The 15355-nt window shown below is 35.6% G+C and overlaps 1 protein-coding gene across 1 annotated transcript in view; it reads right to left on the reverse strand.

Moving 5' to 3' along the window:
• LOC145665460 (pickpocket protein 28-like) overlaps positions 1-14847 on the reverse strand; it is a 53001-nt gene extending 38154 nt beyond the window's left edge. The window contains exons 1-4 of the mRNA XM_081732769.1: positions 14785-14847; positions 11795-12003; positions 6908-7135; positions 5589-5718 (exon numbers count right to left, since the gene is read on the reverse strand). Of these exons, the coding sequence (XP_081588895.1) occupies positions 5589-5718; positions 6908-7135; positions 11795-12003; positions 14785-14847 (630 nt within the window). The remainder of the gene's footprint in view (positions 1-5588; positions 5719-6907; positions 7136-11794; positions 12004-14784) is intronic.
• Between the last annotated feature and the right edge of the window lie 508 nt (positions 14848-15355).

A 15355-nucleotide genomic window follows, 5' to 3' on the forward strand; every position in this document is an offset into this window, starting at 1 on the left:
GATTTTAGAAAGGCGTACCACTCAGTTAGGAGAGAAACATTATACAACGTTCTTCCAGAACTTGGAATACCGAGAAAGCTAATTAGATTAATTAAGATATGTTTAAATGAATCTCAAAGTAAAGTCCGGGCAGGAAAATTTTTGTCCACGGGCTTTCACGTCGAAAATGGCCTGAAACAAGGATATGCGTTGTCGCCATTATTATTTAACTTCGTTCTGGAATACGCTATAAGGAAAATCAAAGATAGCAATCAGGGCCTACAGTTGAACGGTATTCACCAGGTTATGGCATATGCTGATGATGTAAATTTAATAGGGGATGATAGGAAAACAATAGAAAGAAATGCAGAGATCTTACTAAACGCTTGCAGGGACATGGGTTTAGAAGTAAATGCAAAAAAAACTAAATACATGGAAGTGCGTCGGGACCGGAATACAGCAACTTATGGATATGTTAAAATATTAAATAATACTTTTGATAAAGTGGATAGTTTCAAATCTCTAGAATCAATATTAACGGAGAAAAATCATATTCAGGGAGAAATTAAATGTCGACTAAAAGCAGGGAATTCGTGTTACTATTCGGTTCAAAATCTCTTGTCGGGGAATTTGAAGCTTAAAATATATAAAACGATAATCATGCCTGTTGTTCTGTATGGTTGCGAAACATGGTCACTTACTCTGAGGGAAGAACATAGACTGAAAGTATTTGAGAACAAGATCCTGAGACGAATATTCGGACCCAAGAGGAACGGGAATACGGAATGGCGGAAACTTCATAACGAGGAACTACATAATTTATATGGTTTACCCAACATTGTTAGGGTCGTCAAGTCTAGGAGGCTTAGGTGGGCGGGTTATGTAGCTAGAATGGGAGAAAGTAGAAACGCTTTCAAAGTCTTGACTGGAAGACCAATCGGAAAACGACCATTAGGAAGACCTAGGCGCAGATGGGAGGACAATATTAAGATGGATCTCGCAGAGATAGGAAAACAAAGTAGAAATTGGATCCAGTTGGCTAAGGATAGAAGTCAGTGGAGAGCTTTTGTGAACGCGGCATTGAACCTCCGGGTTCCATTGGCTATAGAGTTAGTTAGTTAGTTAGTTAGTTAGTTAGTTAGTTAGTTAGTTAGTTAGTTAGTTAGTTAGTTAGTTGGCCAACACATAACTTACCTGGTCCTGGTCAAGTTTAGGCGAACACAATTTGCAAAATTCACAGGACAATTTCAATACTCAACATAGAAAGACATGTTTATAAGGAAAAAATATGTAGGCGGCAGAATTAAATAGTAAATAATATAACTTCATTTTATGTTTTCAAGTATAGGGTTACCAGTGTAAAATTATCACAAGTGCTTTACGACGGTTAAAATAACTGAATACATAAAGGCGACTATATTAGATACCATTTTCTGCGAGCGGAATATATCTTCACAGTGTACAAGAGCCTATTTTATGTTTAAAGTGCAACATTATTAGTGTGAAATTATTACAAGTGTTAAAGGAACTCGTATCACTGAGAAAACCGGCATGTTTTCCCTACCTTCATTTAAGCGTATACCCTCCCTTGCTGACGTATCTACTTCCTTCGCATGCATTCCTGCGCTACTGTACCGTGCGGACCCACCAGCATTGCCATGCCTCGGCTTGTTTAAATAGCATTCATGTTTTAATCTCCACTTAACACAAATTTAGTTTGTGCTTTATGCACTGTAGTTGCACTGCCAGATTCAAACGAAAAATGAAATGAAATCTTTAAGTTTTAGTCCCAGGATTATGCAGGTTATGCTAAAGGAGACGGTGATGATAATAAATGAATGAAATGGTGGCATGAAGAAAGTGGGAGGAAACGGGAGAACCCCGGGAAAACCCATGTGCACAGTGTTTGTCCATCACAAGTAGTGCTCTCAACGGATCGGATCGGGTCGGGTTAAAGACCGACCCGACCCAAGTGACCCGATCCGATTGACCTGACCCGACAACCCGACCCGATCCGAGCTGACCCGACTGACCCGACCCGACCCGATCGCTAACCTGTCAACCCGACCCGTTTTTTTAGAGCACTATGGTCATGACACTGGGTGAACGCCAAAATGCACTCCCATTCGGAATTTAACGCGGACCACGTGTACGAAAGTCTTACACGTTAATCACTAGCTAGATGAAGCGGGGGATTTGTACATGCATCTTAATGAATATTTGGCACTTTTGAGGTTTGGTTACTTCTTTTTATAACTGATACCAGTGTCCGCCCACGAAATTTTTATTCAAGGTCAGTGTTCTCACCTGCTCGGACGGCAGGGGGTCTTCTCGGAAGGCAGTAGCAAGAGTCTCTTGGCGGAGACAAAAGGAAATCGTTTAACTGCAATGATAAGGGTTGAGGAAACGGGAGAACACCTGTGATTTTTTCCAACCCTTCAACTTTGATTCCAAAATAGGTTCTTATGATTCCGGGACCCGTTCCATTTTTATTTTTCTTTCTCGGTAATTAAAACGTATTTTACAGTATATATAGTTGCACGCAAGAAGATACATAATATGAATTTTGTAATTTAAAATTTAAAAATACAGTATGATAATTAATTATAAAGTACTAATTTTATTTCATCACTTTCAGCCCAACAAATGAAATTCAAACAATTCGCTCCTGGGTCTTGGTCATCAATACTGCGTCTTATTCTTTGTCTTGCACAGTCAAGTTTTGGTCCTGCATTTCGTAGTCTTGGTGATCTTTCATGCTATACAAGAGCCAAGAATGCTTGCCTCATCGGTACAAATGAAGACCAAATGTGATTTTTATTATGGTCTTTCATACTATACGGAAAGCAAGAAAATATGCTCATCGCTACTTCGTAATCACCAAAACAAGGCCAAGAGCAAGATTACTATGCACTTCGTCTTGCATATCCAATCTTTATCTCATTCTTGTTGTATCGATGTTCTTGGGCTTGGTGAAATAAAATGAAATATTTAGTTTAAGGTCCCTCGATTCTGCACCGAGGCTAAGGGATATGGTGACCAAGAGAAATGAATGCAATGGTGAAATGACGAAAGTGGGAGGAAACAGGAGAACCCCGAGAAAACCCACTACACGGCGTTTCTCCACCACAAAGCCCACTTAGCACAAGCTGGGATCGAACCATGGACACTATGCACCAGAGATGAATTCTCTAAAACTGAGCTACCACGGCCATACTTGGGCTTGGTCGTCCATATCCAATCTTTCTTTTGGCCTTGTTTAAACAACTTCTAGTTTTGTTCTAAATCCAGACTCCATATTGGCGTAGATATTAATATTACAGTCGATTGGTAAAATCAATCTTCCACATTTAAAAATTAAAGTACACACAAGCACAAAAATAAGCATTTACCATAAAAACACTAGCTGCAAGTGTTCAAAATAGATTTATGGCTTCTATAAAATCAATTGAAAATTGCTATTTTTAATTAGGCAGCTAGTGAAAAACAGCAGCTTCCGACTCCAGCCGAGTTTAAACTCAGTTGACCAAAGTGAACTGACCCGACTGACCCGACCCGATAACCCGACTCGACCTGAGTTGACCTGACCCGACCCGACAACCCTATCCGAGTTGGCCCGACCCGACCCGACTCGAGCTGACCCGACTGACCCGACCCGACAACCCGACCGGAGTTGACCTGACCCGACCCGACCCGTAACCCGACTCGACCTGACTCGATCCGTTTGAGAGCACTAATCACAAGATCCACACGGCGCGGGCTGGGATCGAACCTGAACGCTCTACCACTGAGCCACCGCACCCCCAGATTCAAACGATTTTTGTGCATTCTCAAAGGAGGAAAATATTATTAACTAATTAGAATCAACCATAGATCATAACATATTTCCTTAGGATGATCATATCTTAAGCAATAAATTAATTGTCAAATCCATAACATGCTACCAGAATAAAAAAAGGTTTCTCCGTTTGTATTTTACAGTACATATCCAGAAGTGCACTTGATACAAACAGAAAGGAGGAGATATGGTGCAGTGCATGATTAACAACTTTACCAAATCAGGCTTTCATAACAAATTTAGCGGGCCAGACGATGTATAGAAGTTAACACTGGGGTTCCACAAAGCAAGCCTGTAGCTGGAAAAAAGCAAGCAAAAACTATTAACACCTTGTAAAACTGCGTCTTTGTTAGAGAATAAAATCTGTTCCATTAGACAAGTCTCCACATAATGATTAGGAGTAAAATAGTATACTGCGAAAGCCATGCGGCTAAAACGTAGCAGCCCAAAATGTCCCGTGGCAAAAACCTTGTATGACAAAATGTTATTTCACTAAAATAAAAATCTCCTGGGTTAAAATCTTCCTCTAATAGTACCTTGGTCGTTCAAAAGGTCGTTTGGATGAATTGTCTCCTGGATCTTGCTGAATTATTTATTCAGTGAAGAATGTGCAATAAAGATATCACTATCAAAAAACCTTAATCTACGAATTCACTGACTTGCTCTAACATCAATCTCATAATCGAAGTCCTATTTGCTTCCATCTCACAAGCTTTTTCTAAGAGTGAAAGTGAGCTTTAAGTCATGAGAACTTCTCTCGTGAGTAAGACATATATGGTTGAGAATAAAATACAAGGAAAGAGGAAACAGTGTTTACGATATTGAAGGAGATATTTGAATAAGCGTCATTAGCATGATGAATAACCAAAAATAGTTATTGTAAATAATATACTCATTGTTTCTTTTAAGAATACGTGGAAATATGTGAAGCAGGAGAATAATCTGAGAGTTATTTGACAAACTGTGATGAAAACGAAATAAAGTTCACTCAACTATCGTAATGAAATTCCCACTCAGTCTCGATTTTGTTCCACTTATTAACATGGGATGATACGTTTTCTTAACCTTAATACTAAATGGGTACTTGTGTATATATTGGATAAAAATTTAAGAATTGATTTCAGGGCTCAAAGTAATAATGAGAGGGATAAAGAGGGGCTTAATTAACGTGGATCCAGAAACGCTTACTCTACAATCGTTTCGGAAGGATGTTCCCTACGGCAGTTATCCACTGGCATGTGACTGAGGTTTGTTCAATAGACCATATATCCTATACGTTTTAGAGCAAGAGTTTTCCATTGGTGATTGTTCAGATGAAGAATTGAATTGTTCAAAACTACAATTGGAGTATTTAACCAATTATAAGTTTGGAAAATTTTTCATTGGGGACATTTATCAATTGAAGAAGTTTTATATATTTAAAACGATAGACTGAGCTATTTGCCACTTTTGCCTTTGGGGCTAATGTATATTTTTTTCGATAGGGTAACTGTCCTTTGAGGGGAAAATGTCGATTTGAAACAAAATTAAATGAAATTCGCTTATGTGTTTCACGTTAAATGAAATGGAATAGAATGATTATGGAACAGCGGGAGAAAGTGCGAGGAGAAAAGACAAGCCCATAGACAGAATGCTCTTAATCGCAAAGTCACGTGGTCAATGTAGAAATAAGGATTTTTTGTACCAGAGAAGGTAGCTAAACCTTGGAGCTCTGTCCTTCTAGTACAAATTTACTAAGCTCTAAATATTGATAACAAATGAGGATACCTACCTGTACAAATGCTGCAATAGCCTCTTCGTTAAGCGTTTTCTTGTTTGGTGCCTTATGATTGAATCCATAGCTTCTTCGAAACGACAATACGTTCTCACATACTGTTTGAAATAAGGTCAGAAAATCCTTCCTGTAATTAAAGAAGCTAAATTTGAGATTCCTACTTTGCGTTTGTAAGGAAGAGTTCAAAAATACATATAGCTATATTTAAAAAAAAGAAGAAGGAGGAGGAGGAGAAACTTATTATTTCTTAAATGTTACCTTACCTTCAAAATGTCATTTTTAAACGTGTCTTTAAAATGATGTACTCAGATGTCAGGAAGAAAGGAAGTGCTTTGGGCAAGATTGCGTTGTATCTGATTTCAACATTGAAAACTAATTAATCAGCATGGCTGGTCAGTGTTCGTGGGTTTTCTTAAGAAAATTTCCCTCGACTGACAAAATTTTCCCCTGTTTGTTGACTGTCCAATTCCTATGACAGAATTTATGTGATAAGATTAATTTAACTATATTAATGGAAGCTCTGATCACATTTGTTTTTTTTTTTTCATTTACTTTTTGCTTTTATTTATGTATTTATTTATTTTAATTTTTCCTTCACGTTTTTACAAAAAATATACACCTAAGATCTATATTCCGTAATATTTCAGATTATACTCGAATGTACTCAAAGCTCGTCAACCTTTACCATCATACAAAATTTGGTGAAAATTGGATGGGTTTTATCGATCGTAATTTATTGGAATTTCTTCATTTCACCAAGTCCAAACTCTAATTTGGTGGTCAATAACTCAAGAACCAATGATTTTGTATACCATAATATTTCATGTACGTACTAAGCTACAAGAGGTCTACAATCATGACATAGTTCATCAAGATCAGATTAGTATTAGTATAGCATACCACCTTTTCAGTAAGTCGAACAAAAAATTCGATGGTCAATAACTCAGGAACTAAAGACTTGCACCACTAAAATATGTCGTAAGTGTACTAAGCTTGTGAAATTCTTTCACAATTCGAATTTTGGTCAAGATTGGTTCAGTTTCATCGATCACGTATCATATATATATATATATATATATATATATATATATATATATATATATATATATATATATATATATGCCTACTGTCATTCTGATATTGACTAAATATCAAATGAAACCGTAAAAAAATTAAAATTGTAGATGCTAAACAACAATTAAAACACTTTCTTATTTCCTAAAACCTAAACGAGGTTGCAATCACTTACAAACGCAACATTATACTAACTTCAAGTTTAACTTTATTTAGTTATCTATTATTACATCCATACTTACTCAGTCTCGGTTATATTGTTTGTCTCTTTCAGGTGTTTTGCTTTATTAATTAATTTTGTATCAGCTGATAAGTCCCGACAAACTGTGACAGATGGGAACGGAATTTCTGTCACTGAATTATCACTAAATTCTAAAATGACCGGTGTGTTTTTCCATTTACTCCATAACTTTCCAATAAGATTAACTGATGCTGCAACGCAAAGTGTAATAGCGACAAACCAAAATATTCTGAAAAAAAAAAGAAACGGAACAATGGTGTAGTGGCGACTCTTAAGGCAAGCCATAGCATTAAAAATTTTAAACTATTTCGTATCGCTCCTAGCTAAGCGAGAAAAATTTACCTAATATTGCCTAAGTCTGAAAAAATCTCTTAATTTTTGTATATAAAAGCTGAAATATTAGGTAAGATTTCTTCCCTTATTTTGAATCCATAAAAGTTTAACTCTTATCGATGTGACTTTGAGTAGTACTTCTTACTTTTGTTGTCTAGTGGTAAATTTAAAACATATTCTTAAAATTTAGGAGATATTATAATAAAATTAATTTAAATCCAATTGAAATGCATGCAATCTGAGGAAAAATATTTATATTAAATTGTCTTCCAAGAATTTTATGAAAAACGAAATTCATTCAACATTTTTATACACTTTTGAATAAGAACATTTCATGCCAAATCCTGTTTCTATATTTTGTTTCTTCGTCTTCAATTTTATTCTGCAATGTAAACAGTTTGAAGTAATGATCTTATGTCGGCCTCCTCAAGAGTTCGTTTATGCATGCCAATATCTTGTATGTATGTATATATATATATGCACACTAAAATTACAATAATTCTATACTCAATTATTTGAACACAATAACTACATAAATAGTTTTCCAAAGTCGAAATTAGAGGAGTACAGTTAAATTTCCCAATTTCCACCATAGTCTCCAGGACAGAAGTTCTTTGTGCAAAGTTGTAATGCGCCGCTATTGTATAGCTGAGCGACGCATTACAAACTGTTCTTGAGAATATTTAAGGGATAGTGGTCCGTACCGGATGATTTAAAACATTCCAAATCTAAAAGAAATTACATTTTTTCGAATCGTTTTTGGGTAAACAAACTGAGATAAATATTATAGTAAAGAAGACATTTTGTGAGTGAGTTAATATGGATTATTGTAAAATGTGTCGTTAAAATATATGTGCCTCGGATCAAACATCAAAGCTATACCAACTGCAATTCATATATAATGTTGTAAGTACAAATTAAAATCTACCAAATAGTAAAATGATTAGTTGTCATAAAGGGATCATTAACTGGATGATGATACATATATGTATATATTGATGAGATTATCTTAGTGTCTTTTTACTAAATCAGCCCTAAAAAGAAAATAATGTGATAAATATGATAATGATATGAAAATGAATATTGAAAAATAAATATAATGATATGTGATGAATGGATGTTATTTATATTGTGTAAAGTTAGAAAGTGGCTGTTATAAGAACTGAGTTGATCCTTAACTAAACTATATAAACGTTCATTTGTTAAATAATACATCATCCAATAAATATTACAAGGAATTATAGGCTGCTAGTTGACTTTCTGATATAGTATTCTTTACTGTGGGAGTCTCAATCAACACGCAGAACCTAAAATGTGAAAACTACGAAATGTAATAACCCTTCTGCAATGTGATGAAAGTAGGGCAGTACAAAGTTGCCTTCTGTTAAGGATGACTATGTGTATACAAGAACCTAGCACCACATTTGGAAGGCACCATGTAGGTTTAATTCGGTCGACATGGTTGGAAGTCCGCAATTGCGAGAAACAAAGTTGAAAAATATGTTGGCACAACGTAATTTAAAGTATACGTTGATCATTGAACATCATATAGGGGTAAATAGGGTAGAGTAGGGTCGGGTTAGCTTAGGGTTAGAGAAGTTAGGACCTATTTTGTTAAAATTAATCGAGTATAATTTCTCGTATCTGCGTAAGAATACCTACCAACTGTAGAGGACACTGAAAGTTAAACCAAAATAATATTTAATACAGCGTTTTCCAACCTTTTTCAACTTGCGGCACACTATGGGTACGGTATAACTTAAATTCTCGCGGCACACTCAGATATTATTATTATTGTTATTATTATTATTATTATTATTATTATTATTATTATTATTATTATTATTATTATTATTATTATTTGTAAATATAAAATATGGCGGTATTTTTTCCGTAATTACTGATCTCCTTCTTAGAGAGAGCAGGGTCGGATCCAGGGCAGCGATCGGGGCGATTGCCCCCCAGAAGAGGAAACTTTCTTATTATATATATAAATAAAACCCATCCCAAAGTTTGTAGCTCTTAAAAGTAGCTCCAAGTGCCAGTATTACAATCCACCGCCCCCTACAAGTCCGTCCTGGATCCACCCCTACAGAGAAGAAAGCTCGATCACTCTCCGTTATAAATACCCCCGTTATAAATCATTATGCTCATTTTTCATGCTCTTTTCATTATGCTAATTTAAAAATAGAAAATAATTGCAATGCAACATAGGACTCAATTTAAAAGAAAGAACACACACTTTCTTTTCCAAAAACTGTATCCAACCTTTCACCAAGGGCGAAAAAAAAAATCTCTTGTACTTTTAAAACACAAATGTAGGTAACTTATATGCATATTTGCTTTGTTGAAAGGATTGAATGATATTTTAAAATTACAACTTACGAAATAGGTGCAACAATAAAGAAGCAGTACTGGTCATTACAATGATAACAAATACTTTTCTTAAACATTAAAAATATACAGAAAAGTAACACAGTATGAAACATAATTTTTTAACGTGGTTAATATACGTTACAATATTTGAATAGGCCTATTATATGAAGGTTAAAATTGTTTAATAATATTAGTAATGTAACAATATTTCAATCATATCTATTGAAGGTTACAATAATTGTTTAATAATAATATTTGAAGATTACTTCTTTTCAAAAATAAGTAAAACAAGTTGGTGCACGAAACAAAATTAATGTGTTATTTGAGCTTGATGTTGTTTAATAATCTTCTCCAGTTCTGGACGGATAGTTGCTAAACACCCTCATATCTGTTCCGGAGATAACAGTTGTGACCTGTTCTTACACTGGATTGTGTTCATTGCAGAAAATCCTGCTTCACTTAAGTAGCATGTAGAAAAGTGAATGAGAACTTTCACAGCCTTTGTGGAAATAGCTGGATATTCTCGCCGAAAGAAATCCAGAATGATGCCATCCATGTCTTCCTGTGAAGCTTCAAACCTTGGCCATTCCTCACATCGACCAATTCACTTTCTTCCTGGACATTTAATTCTGCTAACTGTAGGACAGAAGGAGCAAACGGGTCCCTCACCTAGTCAAATGAAGTCAACTCAAGCGTAGGAAAATATTTCTCAACATTGGTACACAACAAAGAGAATGTGTCTGAAATGAGTGTTGAGAAATTTGTCAATTTTACAGCACTTTGTAAGCTCAAACATATCACATTTGTTTTGTTTTCTATTTATGTCCTCCCAAAATGAGAGTTTATTCCTAAATGAGCAGATTTTGTCGTCAGCATGCTTTTGTTCAGGGCATTCAATGTTTGGAAATGCCGGCAAGAAAAACAAATTCATTGCACCAAGAATCATCACTAAGGAAATCGGCATATTCACTTTCTTCTGACAGAAAGAAAAGGAGAAGTTGTTCTTTAAGTGCATAAAATCTTGACAATACGTGACCACGAGGCAACCACCTCACTTCTGTGTGAATAAGAAACTGAGTGTATTCTTGATCCATTGCAGAACATAGATCTGAAAATAATATTCTTTTAAGAGGCTTGTTTTTATGTAATTAACCTTTTTTACAACTAGATTTAATACTTCTGCTATAAAATTAATAATTTTGTTACGAATTCCTCGCGGCACGCCAGCGGCCCATTCGCTGCACACTAGTGTGCCGCGGCACACCGGTTGGGAAACGCTGATTTAGTAGGACGAAAGAATCCTCATGTAGAGGTAAAAACAGCTTTTCTCTTGAAATATGAGATTTTTTATAATGTTAACGTATAGACTTGAGGTAGGATTTCTGCCTGTATCGTGGTATTTTGAATTTTTAGTCATGATGCATTCCTCAATTCGTACTTTTAATTAGTAAAAGCTATTATAGATTTATTCTTGGAATGAGTTTGTTTCTATCTATCGTAATGATTAATTAGGCTGATTATAATATAGGCTTATCGTATGAACACTAGAATGGTGTTTGGAACATTAGGTTTCAATATTAAAGTTATGGTAAACTACAGATTAGATTACTTTTGTTCTCCATATAAACTTTTCCAGAAAGGAATCCATATTTTGTAAATTTATCGTTAGCAGTTAATTGTGTGTTGAATGTTATTCCGATTCAAGGTATAGAAAATAGCAGGTAGCCCTAGTTCGCGTTTAGTTCGTTGCTTTAGATTTATATTATACAATGGTTACATGCTGCACGTATGGGTATACAAATAGGTGTGAGAAGAAATTACCCGAAATAACCTTTCATAGGTAAGAAAATCACCAATCATAGCATACATATGTCTGTGACTTAAGGCTTCGCGATATTGTGGTATGGGTAAATCCTCTATTTTATAACATCCATGGCGATACCTCCACGTGACGTCAGTTACCGCAAAGTATCCTGGGAAAAATGAGAGCAGAAAGTCTGAATCGAGAGTCCCCTGAAAATAACATTCTGATTACTGTGATTTGTTTACGTAATCTTCACGTATTGAAATTGTTTGTAACCGGAGCAGTGAATCATGTTTGCCATAAACCATAAACATGCCCATGCGGAAGTTTTCAAAGATCGAGCAAGTTAAAATTTACGTTAAAAGTAAATCGTACTTTTGAAAAATGGATTTCTTCCTTTCCCCAACATACTGAAGACCATGGAGACTAGAATGGCTACAGTAGTCATGTAAACAAGCTTTGAGTAGGCTCAAACATCCAGAAGTATTGGTTTGATAGTCTACGTTGCGCTTTTGCTTTCCAAAATCATCTTCATTATCTATCTGCAACGTAAAACATTCTTTCCTTCCAACCACAGTACTGACCTAGAAAAGTGAGACTTTAATTACAAAGTGAAAAAAAATTGAAAATAAGTATTATAGAAATGTAAAGACAGAATCGGCTAAAAGAATTAAAGAAAACAGGGGTAGTTTAATTTATGTGTGGATAATTCGATGCAGAAAAATAATGTAAGTTTTTTTCAGACCTAAACTAAGTAAAATAATCAACTCAAAATTATACACTTTTCAGCATATATACCCATATACCAAATTATCGAGGTAAGGTTGAATGTGATTAATATGAATGCTTTGCAAATAGCTCTTGTATTACAAAAACATATTTTAGAAATTAGTAAAAAATACTGAAATTCATAGAATATAACAGACACAATTCTGTGGCTTGACAAATCACTGTTTCTTTCGAGACGAAAATCCTGAATGCTCCCACTCAAATGACTGTCCTCCGTGATTAACGGTTAGCGTACGCGCCTTTGGCGTGGGAGACCCGGTTCGATTCCCGGCGGGAACTCATGTGGTTCGGATTCCACGTTAATCAGTAGGTCCACGTCTCATATAGCCTCGCTGCTGAACGGCACGTTAAACTCAAAATCAACTCAACTCAAATGACTGTGTTTTGCTCTCAGGATTTCATCACACAGCGCGGTTTTATCACAAGTGATGACTTCACGAAAGTACTTTGAACAATTCTCAGGAAACTTTGCGAAAGACCACCACACATCTTTTTCGTAATTTGCATCATCTCAATTGTCACAAGTCGTGGAACAGAGCGAGCACAGACTTATCTGTGTCCCATTCGGTGGATTAGCGTTAACATATATTCTTTGCCATACATGTGCTCCATGATTACCTCTAGTCTGTCTTTTTGAATGCATTCCTCAATTACTGATGCGTTTTCATCGGTTGTGGCATCGATAATACTGATTATCCTGACGAACCACTACCTATATTTCTAATGGAAATTCAAATCGTTCCCACAATGCAACAAAAGTGACTCGGCGACACTACCGGCTAGAGCTGTAACTAACTGCATTGTCTGCTATTGGCAGTAGCTAAGTGTATCATTGGCTAATTCTATCAGACTTACGCGCTCTGAATGATTTGATTCGTTCTTGCTTTTAGTAGTTCGTAGTACCCAACTTCCTTGATTGGCGGCGCCACAGTCTCCATAGTTTCAGCGGGAAGAAGAGCTGCAACCTCTTACACTATATTATTATACAATATTATTACTCTATGATCGATAATGTGTATTTCGTACTATTAAATACTTTTCATTTGATCATTGATTACGATCTATTTGTTGCAATCTATTTCATTGTAATCACCTTATCAATAGTACATTATTATTATTATTGATATCGATTTTTCCTAAATATGTCTCTATTTGTCACAATTTCAAAGGGGATACTTTCAAATATCTAGGATTAACATTAGCAGACCAAAATCTTATCCACAAAGAAATTAGATGCCGACCAGAAACAGGGAATTCGTGTTATTATTCAGCTCAAACTCTTTTGTCTTTGCGGGGACGCGGTAGCTCAGTGGTTGAGCATTCGCCTCCGGTGCTTGGGGTCTCTCGTTCGATCCCAGCTCGCGCCGTGCTGACTTTGTGGTGGACAAACACCGTGCTCGTGGGTTTTCTCGGGATTCTCCCATTTCCTCCCACTTTCTTTATTTCACTCATCTCTCATTATCACCGTCTCCTTTAGTCTAACCAGCATACCCGTAGGACGTTAAACTTAAAGATTTCATTTCATTTTTTCTTTTGTCTTCGCAATTTGAAACTTAAAGTATATAAGATGATAATTATGGCTGTTTATGCTGTATGGTTGCGAAATATTGTCGCTTACTTTGGGTGAAGCACGTAAACTAAAAATATTTGAAAATAAAGTCCTGAGGAAAATATTTTTTTCCAAAGAGAGACTAGAATGGGGAATGGTAAATGGTGGAAACTTCATAATGATAAATTATATAATGTATACCATTTATCAAACATTATTAGGATTTTTAAGTCTAGGAGGCTCAGGTGGGTAGTTCATGTACCCAGAAGAAGAAAGTAGAAACGTTTTCAAAATTTTAACTGGAAACTCAATCGGTAAAAGATCTTAGGAAGATCTGAGCGCAGATGAGAGAGTAGTTTTAAGATGGATCTCGCAAAGTAAGAATACAAAGATGAAACTAGACCCAGCTGGCTAAAGACAGAAGTTAATGGAGAGCTTTTGTGAATGCGGCGGAACGTTCGAGCCTTAGAGTTAGTTAATTTGTTTTGTCACTATTTCTATACAATGTTAGAAAAGAATTAAATCCAACGACAATTTCGCTCGTAGAGATGCTTATATCAGTTATAACGATGCATTCACTCAGAAAGTGACAGATGCACGAGCTATATAATTTGCCTAACGAAGTATGTTACGATTACTAGATTACTATTATAACCGCAATGTTGTAATGACACTTAATTTATTAATTATTAAAGAATTAAAACTCCCACTTTTCGAATTGCATGAATGCAGGAACAAAAGAAGAGACTAGCAAACAAGAAAAGATGGTAGATTGTGATGTAAATAAATCAACATAGACAACCCGTTACCAAATATAATGGTTATATGATTCTCTTGTGAGATGTTAGTTCATTCGTCTACTCAAAACTTTGGTCACTGTCACAAACTGTCTTCTAAACATTACTTCCACAAGACTGGGCTTCCATTCCTGGATTAGGCAACTAAATAGCTTACTTGGAGTTCCATAAATGTTACGGTTTCGGGTCTTGGTCCCTCTGCAAATGGCTCGATCACTAAATCAGCTTACTGTCATGATATCCGTGAAAGGTGACGTTCGTAAATCTCCCTTGTACGATGATAATCGAAACATGTTACAAGATCCCTGAATGAAACTCTCTAAGAAAAGGTTCCTAATTATAGCGATTTCAGTATTTACATAACGAGTATTACTTTGGTTATTATATAGAAAGATATTTCTTTTTAGGCGACTTTTCCTTCCTAGTTGATTGCTAGTATCAAAGTGAGGTGTTGAGAGACGAGAAAGAAGAAAATAGAAGAGTCTTGACGATTACAGAAGAAGTTATGCGGAAAGTACATGTAGAAGGAAATATGTCCGCATTTTCTTTTATTAAAGTTATCTTCCGTATACAGATGACTAATCTAGTAACTTCGTAGATAAATCAATATTCAAAGTAACCAGGAAATGTAGCTTTCTTTTCTTGCCTCTCGACTTCTTAACAATGGTGACTTTTAGATTTCAGAAATTCAGGAACTTGTTTGTCAGAATAATATTCAAAAACTGTTGAAATTTTAGTCTATGCTAATTTTGTTCAGAATATTCTAAATGTTTCTGTTTCTACATAACTCATTAACGGAAA

This window comes from Thermobia domestica, chromosome 11 (genome assembly GCF_964235325.1).
Source record: "Thermobia domestica chromosome 11, izTheDome1.hap1.1, whole genome shotgun sequence".
Taxonomy (NCBI): Eukaryota; Metazoa; Arthropoda; class Insecta; order Zygentoma; family Lepismatidae; genus Thermobia; species Thermobia domestica.